The following is a 15,748-nucleotide window of genomic DNA, read 5'->3' on the forward strand; positions in this document are numbered from 1 at the left end:
GTCCGTGTTGCGGTTGGTATTAGGAATTTTGACTCTCCAGAACCTGCTTTTTAAGAGACAGAAAAACATCATTTCTAAATTTATTTGTGTCTTTGCAGTAAGGATTATTTTTCGTGTTCATGAACTGTCTGCACAATATTCTGATTAAAGTGCTTTCTGCGGGCATTATTTTGTTGTATCTGTGAATGAAGTTGTTAGAGTAATGCTAGGTAGATCTGTTGATAATCAGTAGGGGAACTGCTTTGGAATTATAAGTGGAAGCAGTATTTTACACTATTTTTTTTTTTTTTTTTTTTAAGAGAGTCTCACTCTGTCATCCAGGCTGGAGTGCAGTGACATGATCTTGGCTCACTGCAACCTCTGCCTCCCGGGTTCAAGTGATTCTCCCACCTCAATTCCCAAGTATCTGGGATTACAGGCGCCCGCCACCATGCCTGGCTTTTTTGTATTTTTAGTGAGACGGGGTTTCATCATGTTGGCCAGGCTGGTCTGGAACTCATGACCTCAGGTGATCCATCCGCCTCGGCCTCCCAAAGTTACACGCTTTTAATACTTGAAAAAATATTTATGTTTTGTAAACATGTTGCTATGTTTAAATATGAAATTATAAACAATTTAAATCCTCTGATTATTAAGCCAGGGAAATGCAAACATTAAATTTTCTGCCTGCTATTATATTAAGAGATAGTAATTATTGTTTTAAACGCTAATCCAATTTTTAAAAATCTATGCTTGTAATACAGGCAGTTTCCAACTTGACAAATGTTTTATGGTCTATATGAGCAACCAGTAGAAAAGTACAAGTCTATAGGCATAATTATTTCTCTGCTTATTCTTAGAATGAGGTGGTTCAAAACCTCCAACTATTAACCTTTTAATAGCTTTAAGTCACCTGGAAAGGTGATTGCTTCAGAGATGTTCTTTTCTCTGTTTTCAAATATGAAAAGTTATCTAGTTAGTTTTGCCAGAAATAAACTTCTCCTTCCATGCAGCTAGGGAGGAGATGTTAAAACATGGGATTCATTTTTCCCCAGAGAAATAATTTATAAAGGTGGGTAGGTTTGGTTGAAGCAACTACGTTAATATTTTACCTAAAATACATTGTAGATTAATATTTTTAGACTTTTTCAGTAATCTGAGAAACAACTATTATGTGTGACTTTTTTTTAACTTGGGAAAATACGTTCTAAGCATACTTTTTGGAGTAAAACCTGTTCGGAAGTTGGAGACTGCCTGTACCCAGCTTGATAGTCAATTGTTTTTAATGCTAGTAAATCTTAAAACTAATAGAAGTAAAAATATTTGTGTTGAAAACTAATCCTTTATTTATTCATGCATTTTTAACTTTATAGGTATTAAAACTTTCTTTGTATGATCATAATTTTTTGATCTTTTTGTTTTGCAAGAAAGTGAATGGTAGCCTTTCATTTGTATGTTTGATTTTCTTAAAAATTTCATATTTATTATGTTATTTTACAAATGAAAAATTATTTGTGAGAAATGTTTTGTAAATCATTGTGCATTAGTTTTTAGTTATAAACACTTAAGGAAAGAAAATGATTATTCCCGGCTTACAGATAAGAAAACTGAACAAAGGACAGAGATAGATATAACTTGCTGAAAAGCATAAGCACCTTCTCAGAGTTCATTTTATGTGACTTCTAATTTCCTAGTTAGACTCATGGTATCTATATTAAAATAACTCCCAAGAAAAACCTTACTGTTTGGAATGGTGATCAGTATGCAGTTACTCTCCTGAGAGGCAAAATTGGTTTTGTCAACCTGTTAATATACCAGTGAAGTCTGTTGGAACAGCTTTACCAGCACCTTCTGCTAGAGCAGAACATTCATAAAGTTTCACTGAGTGTATAATTTTGTTAATTATAAATCCTTTTTTTTTTTTTTTTTTTGAGATGGAGTTTTGCTCTTGTTGCCCAGGCTGGAGTGCAATGGTGCGATCTTGGCTCACTGCAACCTCCACCTCCCAGGTTCAAGCAATTCTCATGCCTCAGCCTCCCGAGTAGCTGGGATTACAGGCATGCACCACCACGCCCAGCTAATTTTGTATTTTTAGTAGAGACAGGGTTTCTCCATGTTGAGGCTGGTCTCGAACTCCCGACCTCAGGTGATCTGCCTGCCTCAGCCTCCCAAAGTGCTGGGATTACAGGCGTGAGCCACCATGCCTGGCCAATTATAAATCCTTTTAAAGGTGCTGATTAAAGTAGTTAAATGGTAGTAGGTTAATAATTTAAATTTGTTCAGCAGCTCTCATTTTTGCATTTATAACTTCTTGAAAAATGAGGAAGTACATTTGATTTGTTGTAGATATAAATACTGGTTTAAGATCAGGAATTCTATTTTTCTTTCCTCTGAGAAAGGTGTTCTTTGATGTACATCTCTTGCAACTCTGATACTTGCAAGTTGGATTTTAGAAGCTATTTGAAACATTAAAAATATTAAAACAATGGTAATGCTTTTGAGATTAACATTGAAACTATCTGAAAATGATTGTTTATTGAAGTAAATATGTCTTAGCTCTGGGATGTCAATACTATATAAGTTATGGAAATTAGGACTATAATTTTTTTAATGTTGTAATAGGGGGATCCTTATGACTGAAACAATAGTCATTTCTATTAGGATTTTATTTTTAAACTGTTAATTTTATATTGAACAAATACTATTCTGAATTCTTATTAATAGTTAAACTGTGAAACTTGGCTTTTAACTTTAATTTGGTTTCATCTAGAACAACTTGAATTAAAATATTGAGATTTAAAAATTTCTCATTTACTGCAGACTAAACAAGAAATACTGAGAGTATCTTTTAAGATTTATTATAGTTGGTATTATGGCTTAACACCGTGTTTAGCAAGTCTTCCTTTATTAATTAAATATTAATTAAATATTCTATTACTGCGTTATAGAGACTTAAGCTCAGAATATATGATTGGCTGTAATCTATTTGCAAAACTTTTTAAAGGCTACATTAATATACTGATTTTCTGGCTTAAATTCTTTTTAGCAAAAAGCAAAATACAGTTCAAATTATTAGATTTCAGAATATCATGCTTTCCCATCCACTTGGTTTACTATTTTTTTTTTTTTTTTTTTTTTTTGAGACGGAGTCTCGCTCTGTCACCCAGGCTTGAGTGGTGGAATGCAGTGGTGCGATCTCGGCTCACTGCAAGCTCCGCCTCCCGGGTTCACGCCATTCTCCTGCCTCAGCCTCTCCGAGTAGCTGGGATTACAGGTGCCCGCCACCACGCCCGGCTAATTTTTTATATTTTTAGTAGAGAGAGGGTTTCACCGTGGTCTCGATCTCCTGACCTCGTGATCCGCCCACCTCGGCCTCCCAAAGTGCTGGGATTACAAGCGTGAGCCACCACGCCCACCCGGTTTACTATGTTTTTAAAATACTTTTTTAACAGTGAAACATTTTTATTCTGCATTGTATTTACATATCTTACATTAAATAGAATATTGTAATATAACATTTTTGGTGACTCAAATAATATAAAATTAATTATTACACTACTTCATATGAAATTTTATTTCAAATTAGACATTATTTTTACAAGCATATCAACAGACATTTCATTTAAGACAAATTAATCTGACAAAGTTGATATAATTAAGGAAAAGTATGTTATAATGCTAAATGTTTAATTTTTAAATGAAATGCTAGTAATAGTTATATAAGAACTAAGAGATGTATTTCTGAGATTACTTGATAAATAAACAAGATCGCAGTCTGAATTTTGTTAACCAGATGTCATCATGCTGAATGTTTACCAACTCTGATTGAGTAAGAAGCTTGTTTCAGATGGTCTTAATACTTAAACTTGGTGGAACGCCTTGTCTTTTAATTTGTGACACAATTTTAGGCACATCCAGATTAATCTCTTACATGTTCAACAGCTTACAAGCAACTACTTGAAAGACTGCTAGAAGGAAAGATAATATAGAAAGCATAATTTATAGAATTTAGTTGTATAGTCCTAATTATTGCTATTATTACCAAGTTCTGATATTTGAAATGTATCCAGTTTATTAATTATTTTTCTTACATTCTGCAGATGTGTTCAGAGCAACATTGTTTTGTTGACACAAGCATTTAGAAGAAAGTTTGTCATTCCTGACTTTATGTCTTTTACCTCACACATTGATGAGTTATATGAAAGTGCTAAAAAGCAGTCTGGAGGAAAGGTAATGCTTTTGATGTACATATTTTCATAACCCGATCACTTAATAAATTCAGCTTAATTTGAGGTCTAGAGAGTAAATGGTGTAGTTGCGTTTTGCTAAAGAAAACACTTTAGCTTTGCTTAAGAAATTTAATTGAAGCCACTGGATTTAGTGTTTTTACAATATTTTAAATATTTAACTTTGTTATTCTGGTTAAAGAGAAATCTAAGGGTAAGAATTTTTTATTTTCAGATGATGGTGATGGATTTTAAATTTTTAATTTAAAAAATCTTATTCAGAATTTCTGCAGATCTGATATCCCTCAGTATTAAATGAAATGTTTCTAGTTTTTAAAATCCTGTAAATAATACTAGGAACGATTTGATTTTCATATAGAAAGTTTTTATTTTCTTTTGTTTTAACTTTGGGTAGCTTTAGTATAATCCAGTTGGCCCTTGAACAAAGCAGGGGTTAGGGATGCCAGCTCCACACACAGTCAAAAATCTGAGTATAACTTTTGACTCCCTTAAAACTTAACTACTTATAACTACTGTTATAAGCCTTACTGATAACGTAAATAGTCTATTAACACATTTTGTATATTTATTATATACCGAATTCTTATAATAAAGAGGATAAAAAATGGTATTGAGAAGATCATAAGGAAAATATATTTACTATTTATTAAGTGGAAGTGGATCACCATGAAAGTTTTCATTGTCATCATCATCATGTTTAGACTGAAGAAGAAGAGGGATTGGTCTTGTGTCTTGGGAGTGGCGGAGGCAGAAAAGAATCTGCATATAATTGCACTGTTTGAAGTTTAAATCCATGTTCAAGATGCAAGTGTATAACAACTTCAGTGTAAATACTTACTACTTATTTTTAAATACTTGATTCCTAATGTCTTAGTGAAACCCTACTGGCACCCATGACCCTGATTAAATAAATTTACTTTTTTCCTGCTTAAAAAAAAAAAAAAAAGTCCAAGTTCCTCTGCTAGACTCTCCTGCTAAACATGAGAAAGAAAGAATGCGTTAGAAAGAAAGAATGCATTAGAAAGAAAGAATGCATTGGAAAACAAGAAATAATGGAGACTGAGAGAAGTCACTTTAGATCTCATAATTCTCAAGTCTGTTTTTCCTTTAGTTTTCATGAGCGTTGTTACAGAGGATAGACTGTGAAGCCACTGAGTGTTGCAAAATAACTAGTCATTGGTAGAAGGTAAAATGAGATAAGAAATTTGTTGCTGGAAGAAAATATATTATTTGTCAATATTATATCTATTCATTTCTTTCCAATCTTTTGGATAGGTTGCAGATTATATTCCTCAATTGGCCAAATTCAGTCCCGATTTGTGGGGTGTGTCTGTTTGTACAGTAGATGGACAGAGGTAAGTTTATTTCAAACTCATGAAAACCAACTCTAAGCCTTAACTTTTGTGTAATGGTGAGAATGACATGGAGAAGATCATCTTTTATAATGGAAATTAGTCCTAACAGGATATAATTTCAAAAGGTAAATTTAGATTTTAATGTAATTTTTAAAAACTCAACTGAAACAGTAACATTATATTAAGTTTTATGAGACATCTATTTTATTCACAGTTGTAGTCTCGTTTTTTGAGTATTATTCAAATACCTGCAGTTACCAACTTGTTTCAGAAAAGCAGACTTGTCAAAACATGACACTATTCTCTAATAAACTGACCACTAATAAAATTAGTCCCTATTTCTCAACTTAACATTGGTAACCCATCTGTCGTCGTCTTTGTTCCTTGTGTTCCTGATAAAATTAGCATGAGAATTAAAGACAGTGCAACATAACGTATCCCAAAGTTAAAAGTCAGTTGCAAAACATGTAGGATTTCATGAAGTCCATGAAAGCAGCATTTGGGAATTGCTTACATTGCAGGCACAGCTGCTGACAGATGAGGAACTTGCAGAATTATAAAAAGGATAGTGATGTGAGGGCACTTTAAAAAGAAAGATTTGATTTAAAAATCAAAGAATTAAGAGAGGACCTTGGAAAATGGTAAAGTTCTAGAATATTTTTTCAAGAATGACTGTGTTCATTGTGCTGGGAATTAGACATAAAGATTATTATCATCTTATAATTTGGTTTTATTAGAAAATTAAGCCAAAGAGAAAAATCAGTATTCTTTTTTCACTCATTTAAAGACGTAGCTCAGAGATATATTCCTTTGTTTTTTGTTGTTTTATTAAAGTATTTCTGTTTTATCAAAATATAACTTACATAAGATGTACAACTTGTAAGTGAACACAGCTTGAAAAGTTTATATCAGAGTTGTAATTTTACCTAAATTTTGTTAAAACTACTAAAAGCCATTTAGCCTAGTAATTTTAGATTTTACTTTTCAAGATAATGTTGCAATTAAAAACTTTTTTTCCTTTTATGAAAATTTGATCTTTTATGTTGCCCAGGCTAGTTTTGAACTCTTGGCCTCAAGTGATCTTCCTGCCTTGGCATCCCAAAGTGCTGGGATTACAGGCATGAGCCCCTGCCCCCAGCCAAAAATTTGTGACTTGTAAGGACCTTCGTTTTAGGTGATTTTAATTTTTTTTACTAATTATCCTCAAGTACTTACAGTAAAAAATATATGGGTTAGCCCATTCATTTTGAAAGTAAGGAATCTGAGGCCCATAGTTGACATGATATTGGCAAAGGTGAAATGAACACCTAGGTCTCTTAACTTCTAGTCTATTTTTTCTTTCATTATTATATGCGTTTATCCTCATTTGGGTCTGTAAAATGTACTGAGCAGTCACCATGTGTTGAATTAAATGTTGTGTGCTATGAAGGGACACAATGAAATGAAAAGGCATGGTGGCTTTATCCCATGAAGCAAATTCCAGTAGGGAATGGTATTCCTGTTTTTGCATTTTAGGAAATAGTTTATCAAGTAATGGAAGTCTTTGAATTTGAGGGAAATTATTATCATGTAATATTGAATATGATTTTTCTCTTCTTAAACTTCTCTATGTCTTAGTTTTTTTATCTAGAGAATTCAGAAAGTTGACTTCAGAACTAGAACATATGTATTTTTAAATCCAAAGGTAATAAGACAAGTTCCTAATCATTTTTTAGAATGATTGTCAAGTTTGAAGTTATAATCTTATATAGTATAACTATATAGTTTAAGGTTATAGTTACACATGAATAAATTTGATAGGAAAAAGATTCTTTTGGTATTTATACATATGTATTTATATTCTATAATACACTCAGAAGTGAGGTGGGTATGCGTTCCTGTTTGACCTCTGATGTCTCTGTCACCCTCTGCTTCGGGTGGTTATTAATATAGTGCCCAGTTTCATTATGAATGACTTTCACTATGAAGGAATGCTTGTGATGTGTTGGGATATTGTTCAGGGAACCTGGGATATATCAGTAAGTAAATCAAAGATCTCTGCCTTTGTGAAGCTTACTTTATAATTGGGTTGGCCAGAACTTTTTCATTCCCAAATCTTTTCTGTACTTCATGTACTTCTCAGTTTGGTGGTAATACAAAGCTTTCTTTTTGCTCTGTTATTTATCTCCATGGTAATGATGACTGCCTACTGAACTTAGTGCCAGCTCTGTCAGGTTTATAAAACTGGATGCTTTTTCTTTTAATGGGGCCCAGGATTGTGAGTGGATGTGGCTTGTAAGATGAGGCATTTGTAGACAGGGTCCCAGAGAATAGTATTGAATCTAAACTGAGCTCTGTTTAACTTTTTAACCATGGTTTAGTCACAGCTTACAGCTATGAGTTGAAAAAAAAGGTGAATAATTTCTAAAAGGGCTAGTTTATTTTATGTGATTGAATGCACGTGGGAGTAAGGAGGAGCGTGCTCTTACTCTTTTGCCCTCAGAGGAAGATTTCCACATTACATGTTTATTATCTACTTAAAACCATTATTCTGTTACGTGAATACTTTCATGCTTTTGCTTTTTTTCACAGTATTTCTCTTAAAATAAACATAGGTCAATTCTGTGTCCATGGGGTCTGCACCTATGGATTCCACCAACCACAGATCGAAAATATTTGAGCCAAAAAAGATGGATAGTTGTGGCTGTAGTAAACATGTACAGACGTTTTTTTCTTGTCATTATTCCCTAAATAATACAGTACAGCTATTTATATGACATTTACATTGTATTTGGTATTATAAGTAATCTAGAGATGATTTACACATGGGAAGATGTGTGTAGGTTATATGCAAATACTATATCATTGTATATAAGGGACTTGAGTGTCCATGGAGTTTGGTATCACAGGGATTCCTGGAATCCACCTCCCACAGATATCAAAGGATGACTGTACTTAAATTTATTCTGTAATTTTGACATAAACTTGTGGTTGAATTAGGGGAAAATTTTTGTTGGAATTGTTAACATGTAAAAAGAATAATTCCAACTATGCAGTTACATTGTTTTCCCAGTTGATGTTATTTTTTAAAAATCTCCTTTTAAATAGGCATTCTACTGGAGATACCAAAGTTCCCTTCTGTCTTCAGTCCTGTGTAAAACCTTTGAAATATGCCATTGCTGTTAATGATCTTGGAACTGAGTATGTGCATCGATATGTTGGAAAAGAGCCGAGTGGACTAAGATTCAACAAACTATTTTTGAATGAAGATGGTAAGAATTACATAAACATTGGTTGAAAAAAGAAATGTCTCATTTTCCTATGTAAATCTAAGTCATTTTAAACATTTTTTGATTAAAATTATAAGTATTTGTCATGTGATTTCTATATAATCCATTGAGAGAGTTTTATCACTTACTTTTAAAAATGATTATTATAGGCATCTCATACCACTGGGAAGTGGGCTAGGGAGAACATGAACTTCTCTCTTCATAACCACCTTTAGGGAAATATAGTGAAATCTCAAAATACCTGAGATTTGCTTTAAGATAATTTAATTAAGGCAGCTGGTAGTGCTGGGTATGATTATTACTATATGTTGGTAATTATTGCAGCTAAATGATAGGTGCATGGGTGTTCATATATTATTCTATTATATTGTATATAGTAGTTGAAAGTTTTATTGTGGCCCTGGTTGAGATAGTGAGGATTATTATTTTTCAGTGAGTGTTTTTACTTTTTATCCTTATAACATTAAAACATTTGAAAGAAAGGCTTTGTGTTTAATGCTTGGTTAACAAATCTTACTACTTTACAGAAATTTAAAAGAAAAGGGGGGGACAAAAGTAGTTAGTTTGATCTGATAGAGATTTTAAGTCTAAACATCATTTAGCTGAATGCAAACTAAGTTAAACTAGTCCCATGGTTTGGTTTCTGTTTTTTAATCTTTTAAGCATATGCTGTGTTTCTGATTGATGAGTTAAGATATAGAATTGAAGAAAGTGAGAGCGAAGTTTGTAGTAATGGCTGTGAGAGATACACTTTTGTACTTTTTTCTTTCTGCTGTATAAAAAATGAAATGTGCCTTATACTCATTATTTTATTAGTTTGTAAGATGAAGTCATAAGCCTGGTATTTTCTTATGCTTCTCATCCTATTTATTTTGAGAGCAATTACATTTTCTTTCCCATTTTACCATAACCTTTTTATTCTGATGCTACATATGATTTTATGGACATTACCGTAAATTAACAACTTCAATAAGGACATCATATGCAGAAGCACTTTATTTACTAAGCTCATTGACATCTAGATTTAATATTGAAAGAATACTGTTATTCTAAAAATACCAAATATTTTAAAAGAAAAATTTAATACTTTTCCATGAACAGCAAAGGAGAATAGACATGTCTAGTGAATTGATTGATTTTGAGGGAGATATTTAAGAAAAAGAAAACAAATATAGTAATTTGAAAGTTTAGAGGATTTCAGAAACAAAAAAAATAAAACAGGCTTGGAGCAAATGAAATTAACAGTATAAGTAATGAATTTTTTGCCATGTATATTTATGGTTTTAGAAATCATGAATTATTGATACTGTATTCTATATAAGAAAAAATGAGAAATCAGGGATTTAGAATTGTTTATAATAAGAATAAAACATAAAGTTTAACAAGAGATTTTGCCTCGATATTCATAGACGTTTTCTAAGCCTGAGCCAACACCATGAGTCTTGAAAGTTACGGTAAATACAGGCTTTACTATGTTATACCTTCCTGAATTCTGATTAGAGCCTGTGCTCTTGAGTCCTGATTTAGTTTAGCCCCAGCAAAAACAATTTGAAGATCTCGTTCATATTTAAAATTGCAAGGGTAGATTTTTGGTGAAACCATACACTTTTTGTGTGTGTATGTATATATGTGTATATCTAAAATAATAAATTTAAAAAAATATTCATGTTATACCAGCTTTATAAGACTGTGATGATTTATTAAGACTAATAGGGATATAGTTTATAGACAAATTGTAGTAGTTTTTTTTTTTTTGAGACGGTGTCTGGCTCTGTCCCCCGGGCTGGAGTGCAGTGGCGTGATCTCAGCTTACTGCAAGCTCCGCCTCCCGGGTTCATGCCATTCCCCTGCATCAGCGAGTAGCTGGGACTACAGGCGCCCGCCAGCACGCCCGGCTAATTTTTTGTATTTTTAGTAGAGATGGGGTTTCACCATGTTAGCCAGGATGGTCTCGATCTCCTGACCTCGTGATCTGCCTGCCTCGGCCTCCCAAAGTGCTGGGATTACAGGCTTGAGGCACTGTGCCCGGCAGTAGTTTTTAATAACAGTAGTTTTTTTTTTTGAGACGGAGTTCCGCTCTTATTGCCCAGGCTGGAGTGCAATGGGGTGATCTCGGCTCACCGCAACCTCCGCCTCCCGGGTTCAAGTGATTCTCCTGCCTCAGCCTCCCGAGTAGCTGGGATTACAGGCATGTGCCACCACCCCGGCTAATTTTGTATTTTCAGTAGAGACGGGGTTTCTCCATGTTGGTCAGGCTGGTCACGAACTCCCAACCTCAGGTGATCTGTCTGCCTCGGCCTCCCAAAGTGCTGGGATTACAGGCGTGAGCCACCACACCCGGCAGTAACAGTAGTTTTAAGATGTTTGCAGCATAGAAAGTTTTGGTAGGAGGTGGCTGATATTTTTTATCATTGTAAGTGAGCAAACAAATTACTTTATGGAGATGTCAGTTTTGCAAACTACCATCTCCCAGGGAAGTCTTCTTTTTCTACCTTACAGTGATCAGGTTAATCAACAAATTATTTATATAGCTTTCCTTGTCTGTGTTGTTAACAGCTCTGGAGGGTACATGGGCCTTGGTTCTTGGAATTACTTTTCTGACTACAGGATACAGAAGACAATTACATATTTCTAATACATAATGGGAGAAGACGTACTTAAGCATTGAATACTGTTAGTTGTATTATCTTACAAGTATGTAATTGACAGGTGCCAAAATGTAAGTGCTGATTATATGTGTGGAGGATTGAGAAAGAAGAGGAGTTGAGTTAATTTACATGAGGATGACAGGACTGAATTGATAGGATGAATTTTGGATGGCTGGGAAGAATGTGAGAGGGCACTGCACATTTTTTCCAACCATCCTCAATGGGCACTGCACATTCTTCGCAACCATATAGATCCCAACCAGATAGAGAATATTTTCTCTATATCTAGAGAATATATTGTAAACGTGTGTAATGTCAGATAATTGAGTTTCCTTAACTCCAGTTTTTACTTGGCACTGTAAAATTCCAATATAATACCGAAAATATAAATATTCAAATTAAATTGGAAACCCTTTTTAATATTTTTCGTTCTTTAGTATATGTATTAGCAAACTTTGACTCAGCCTCACCTGTGAACAAAACCCTTGTAAGGTTCGTCTGCTTAGCAGCTTGAAAAGCTTCTTTTGATATAATATGAAGGAATGCTGTGTATTTTATTGCCTTTGGGGAAAATAAATACTTGTTAAAATTGATCTTTTTTTTGCATTATAGTTTAAAACATGTTCATAAATTTCAGATGTCATCCATGTCCATTTTGTCAGTATAACACGCTCTGATATTTTGTTACTTTAAATGATAGCCTTTATTAGTGTTGTAGGTTATTTCTGCCATTCATAAATATTTTTAAATTAAAAATTCTAAATTAAACCCATCAACTCCATCTTATCTTAAGACAGAGCAGGGAAGCAAGAAAATTTCACAGTCATAGGTCTTAGGCCGAGGTTTTATACTGCAGTTAGGCTTGTGTTGTGTTACATTCTCTCTGGCGGATTTCCAGATGTTCAGATGTCTGGCTTTTGAGCTAAAGGCAGAATGAGCAATTACATACATCTGAAAATTGGGCTGTCATGCCTTAAAATGATTTAGTGTTCTTTAAGACATCTTGAGTATAGTTTATGTAGCATTTGCAGGTATTTATCACTTGGAAAATATTTAATACTCACATTTATGTGATACCATTTGGAATACATAGATTAGCAGCCTTCTAGGACTGTAAAGTCTAAGCCTGATAATGTCAAAAGCTCTGAAATGACAGATAATGAACATCCGTACAAATAAAAGTATAAAGTAATTTAACACAATGTGATTTCTAAATTCTGCTTTTCTCTCTGCATGGGCTTTTCGGGTGGATAATATTTGAAACATTTTTAGGTTTTGGCCCCCTCATGCCACATAGTCCTATCTTCTGGGACAGCAAGTGTTCTCATTTTGTGTGGTCTCAGAGAAAGCAAACTTCTCTTAGTATAATTTGGAATAGGCAAATCTTGATTGTAATAATCAGATATAACACAAAGATTTTATTTTAACTTTTGGAACTTGGCATTATGAATACACCCAAAATGTAGGATTTTTTCTTTTTATTTATTTATTTATAATTGACAGATAAAAATTGTGTATATGGTATACAACATAGTGATTTGAGATATATATGCATTGTGGAATGGCTAAATCAAAGTAACATACATTACTTCATATATTTATTTGTAATGAGAAGACAAAGTATGCTTTCTTAACAATTTTCAAGTACATATAATACTTGTTATTAACTACATCATGTTATAAAATAGATCTCTTGAACTTACTCCCCCTGTGTAACTGAAATTATGTATCCTTTGACCAACATCTGGCAGCCCCTTCTGCCCCCTCCCCCACTTCTGGTAAACACCAGGTAGATAAATTAAGACGTTGAGGTTCGCTTGTAAATAGATGTTTTCACTGTCCGCAAGAGTTTTATTTTTGGCGTTTGTGTCCTGCAGTGAATGAGAATATAATCAGTTGAGTTTTGAAATTCTTATTTATTGTAAGAATTAGGAGAAGAAATAAGAGTTTGGATTAATGTAAAGTTTTAAGTAACTTTAAAATTATGTAAGAAATACAAATGTACCTTTATTGTCAGGAAATATAGAAAGCCTAAAAATACCCCCTATAGGCTGTGCATGGTGGCTCATGCCTATAATCCCAGCACTTTGGGAGGCCAAGGCGGGAGGATTGCTTGAGTCCTGGAGTTTGAGTCCAGCCTGGGCAACATAGGGAGATCCTGTCTCTACAGAAAATAAAACATTAGCCAGGTGTGGTATGTGCCTGTGTTCCCAACTTCTTCGGAGTCTGAGGCTGGAGGATCACTTAAGCCTGGGAGGTCAAGGCTTCAGTGAGCCATGATTGTGCCACTGCACTTCAGCCTGGGCGACAGTCTGAAACTTTGGCTCTTAAAAAAAAAAATCCCTTACAATTTTATTATTCTATGTAAATCACTTCTTTGTGTTTTGAAATCCTTCTGTGTATGTGTTTGTATATAAAGATAAAAATAAAGCACTTAGAAAAAAGCAAAATTGAGTTTACATTAGCTGTGCTTTTTCCAAGGTTATTTTTAGTATAGTAATATTACTCAAGCGTTTAAGTATTTGAAATAATGGTATTGCTTTTATATTTTACAGATAAACCACATAATCCTATGGTAAATGCTGGAGCAATTGTTGTGACTTCACTAATAAAGGTAAAATGTTGATGTTTCATTTTAACCTAGTAAAACCTTTTTTTTTTTTAATAGCTAAGGCATAAAGATGAATCTGGGATTATTTATGTAGAATTATGAAAAATTTTCTCTTGGTGTTAAGAAATTTGTCTTATGGTATAGTGTTAGGATCTTTATTTCAAAATAAATGATGTAGTCATTTCAAGGCAAAATTAAAACAGATGACTCGTAAATTCCAACAGTTATTTACTCTTGACTTGAAGATCCGGATATTTAAAGTCTGCTGAAGAAAGGCATAGAGGCTTTTTTTTTTTTTTTTTTTTAAGTTTTGATATTTTTCCTTTCGTTTCCTTTTGGTTCTTCCAGAATGAACAGTTATAAATAGAATTAAAGGCATTTTACTGTATATTTGTTATTAGTATATGTGGGAACAAATGTTCTGGTACTGAAGACAAAGTACATTTACCCTCAAATATTCTCAAGTCTTTGATACTCTCATGAGCACAATTTTTATTGGAACTTGTTTCATTTGGTTTTACTTAAATCATGCCATAATTAAAATAATTAAATAGGGCTTATTCCAGTTATTGAGTTATATTTTCTTATGCTTTGAAATTTGCATTGTAAGAGTTTTTTTTTTTTTTTTTAGTGTTTGGTTTGCCTTAATAATTGGAAGATCTAGTGTTTTAAAATAAGTATTTGAAAATGGTTCTTGTGTGATAGATTTTTAAATCTGTCACATGATTTTAGATGTTTCAGATTTTTAATTTCTAATTATAAATTTTATTTATATTTAAATAAATTTTATTTATGTTTGGAACATTTGTATACTTGTTTGGTAAATCTGTGCCTATCTATTCCAAGTTAGAGGAAAGCATAACTACATGGCTTTGTAAAGGCATTACTGTGGATGAGGTACCCTGGTTACATGAAGGATATTTGAGTATAAATGATACCCTTGGCCCAGTTCACAAAATTTCATCTAACTTGTATACTAGAAAGCCTTTCTTAACTTTTAAGAGTTTTATATCTGTGAGAAAAAGCTTTTAAAATAGAAGGCTGGTATCTTAAGAATCTGTATGTTTACTTGTTACTTCAAGGCAAATTCTTTGAAAGTATTGGCCCATTTAATTCGTATAACTCTAATGAAGTAGATGTTATAGCCAAGTGTTTTTAAAATGTAACTAATTGTAATAGGATATGGAGAAAGCTGTCAATTTGAGGTGAAAGAAACTTGAAAATGCGATTATTTGCAAGGCACAGTCCTACCTTTAGGTAGCTTACTTTGTAGTATGGGATATGCAAAAGTAAATGGGTCCTTATAAGAAAATTCAGTAAATGCTGTGATGAGAGAAAAGCCTCATTAATAATTGCTTAGATTTGAACAAGTAACTTAAAGTAGAAATAAGGAAAGTTACTATAATGTATGTGTTAATGCTTGATGAAAAAAACACCAAACTTGTTTCTTCCCAGAAAAATATCCACATACCATAATTTTACATAAACTTCCAGGTGTTCACTACTCTTCGAGGCTGATCCATGGGTCCTAGTTTAAGAACTTTTAAACTGGAGAGAGATTAACATGCACTACGCATAGTCTCAAAAGGGCTTATGTAAATAATTAATAGAAGACTTCCTTCACTGCACACAGTTAATC

The 15,748-nt window shown here is 33.2% G+C and overlaps 1 protein-coding gene across 3 annotated transcripts in view; it reads left to right on the plus strand.

Moving 5' to 3' along the window:
- Positions 1 to 15,748, plus strand: part of GLS (glutaminase) — an 86,179-nt gene that overhangs the window by 16,955 nt on the left and 53,476 nt on the right. For all 3 annotated transcript variants that reach the window (XM_002812679.6, XM_009237922.4, XM_009237921.3), the window contains exons 4-7: positions 4,080 to 4,209; positions 5,502 to 5,581; positions 8,669 to 8,832; positions 14,054 to 14,112. In XM_002812679.6, coding sequence (XP_002812725.1) covers positions 4,080 to 4,209; positions 5,502 to 5,581; positions 8,669 to 8,832; positions 14,054 to 14,112 — 433 coding nt within the window. The remainder of the gene's footprint in view (positions 1 to 4,079; positions 4,210 to 5,501; positions 5,582 to 8,668; positions 8,833 to 14,053; positions 14,113 to 15,748) is intronic.

Source organism: Pongo abelii, chromosome 11 (genome assembly GCF_028885655.2).
Source record: "Pongo abelii isolate AG06213 chromosome 11, NHGRI_mPonAbe1-v2.0_pri, whole genome shotgun sequence".
In the NCBI taxonomy this organism is placed as follows: Eukaryota; Metazoa; Chordata; class Mammalia; order Primates; family Hominidae; genus Pongo; species Pongo abelii.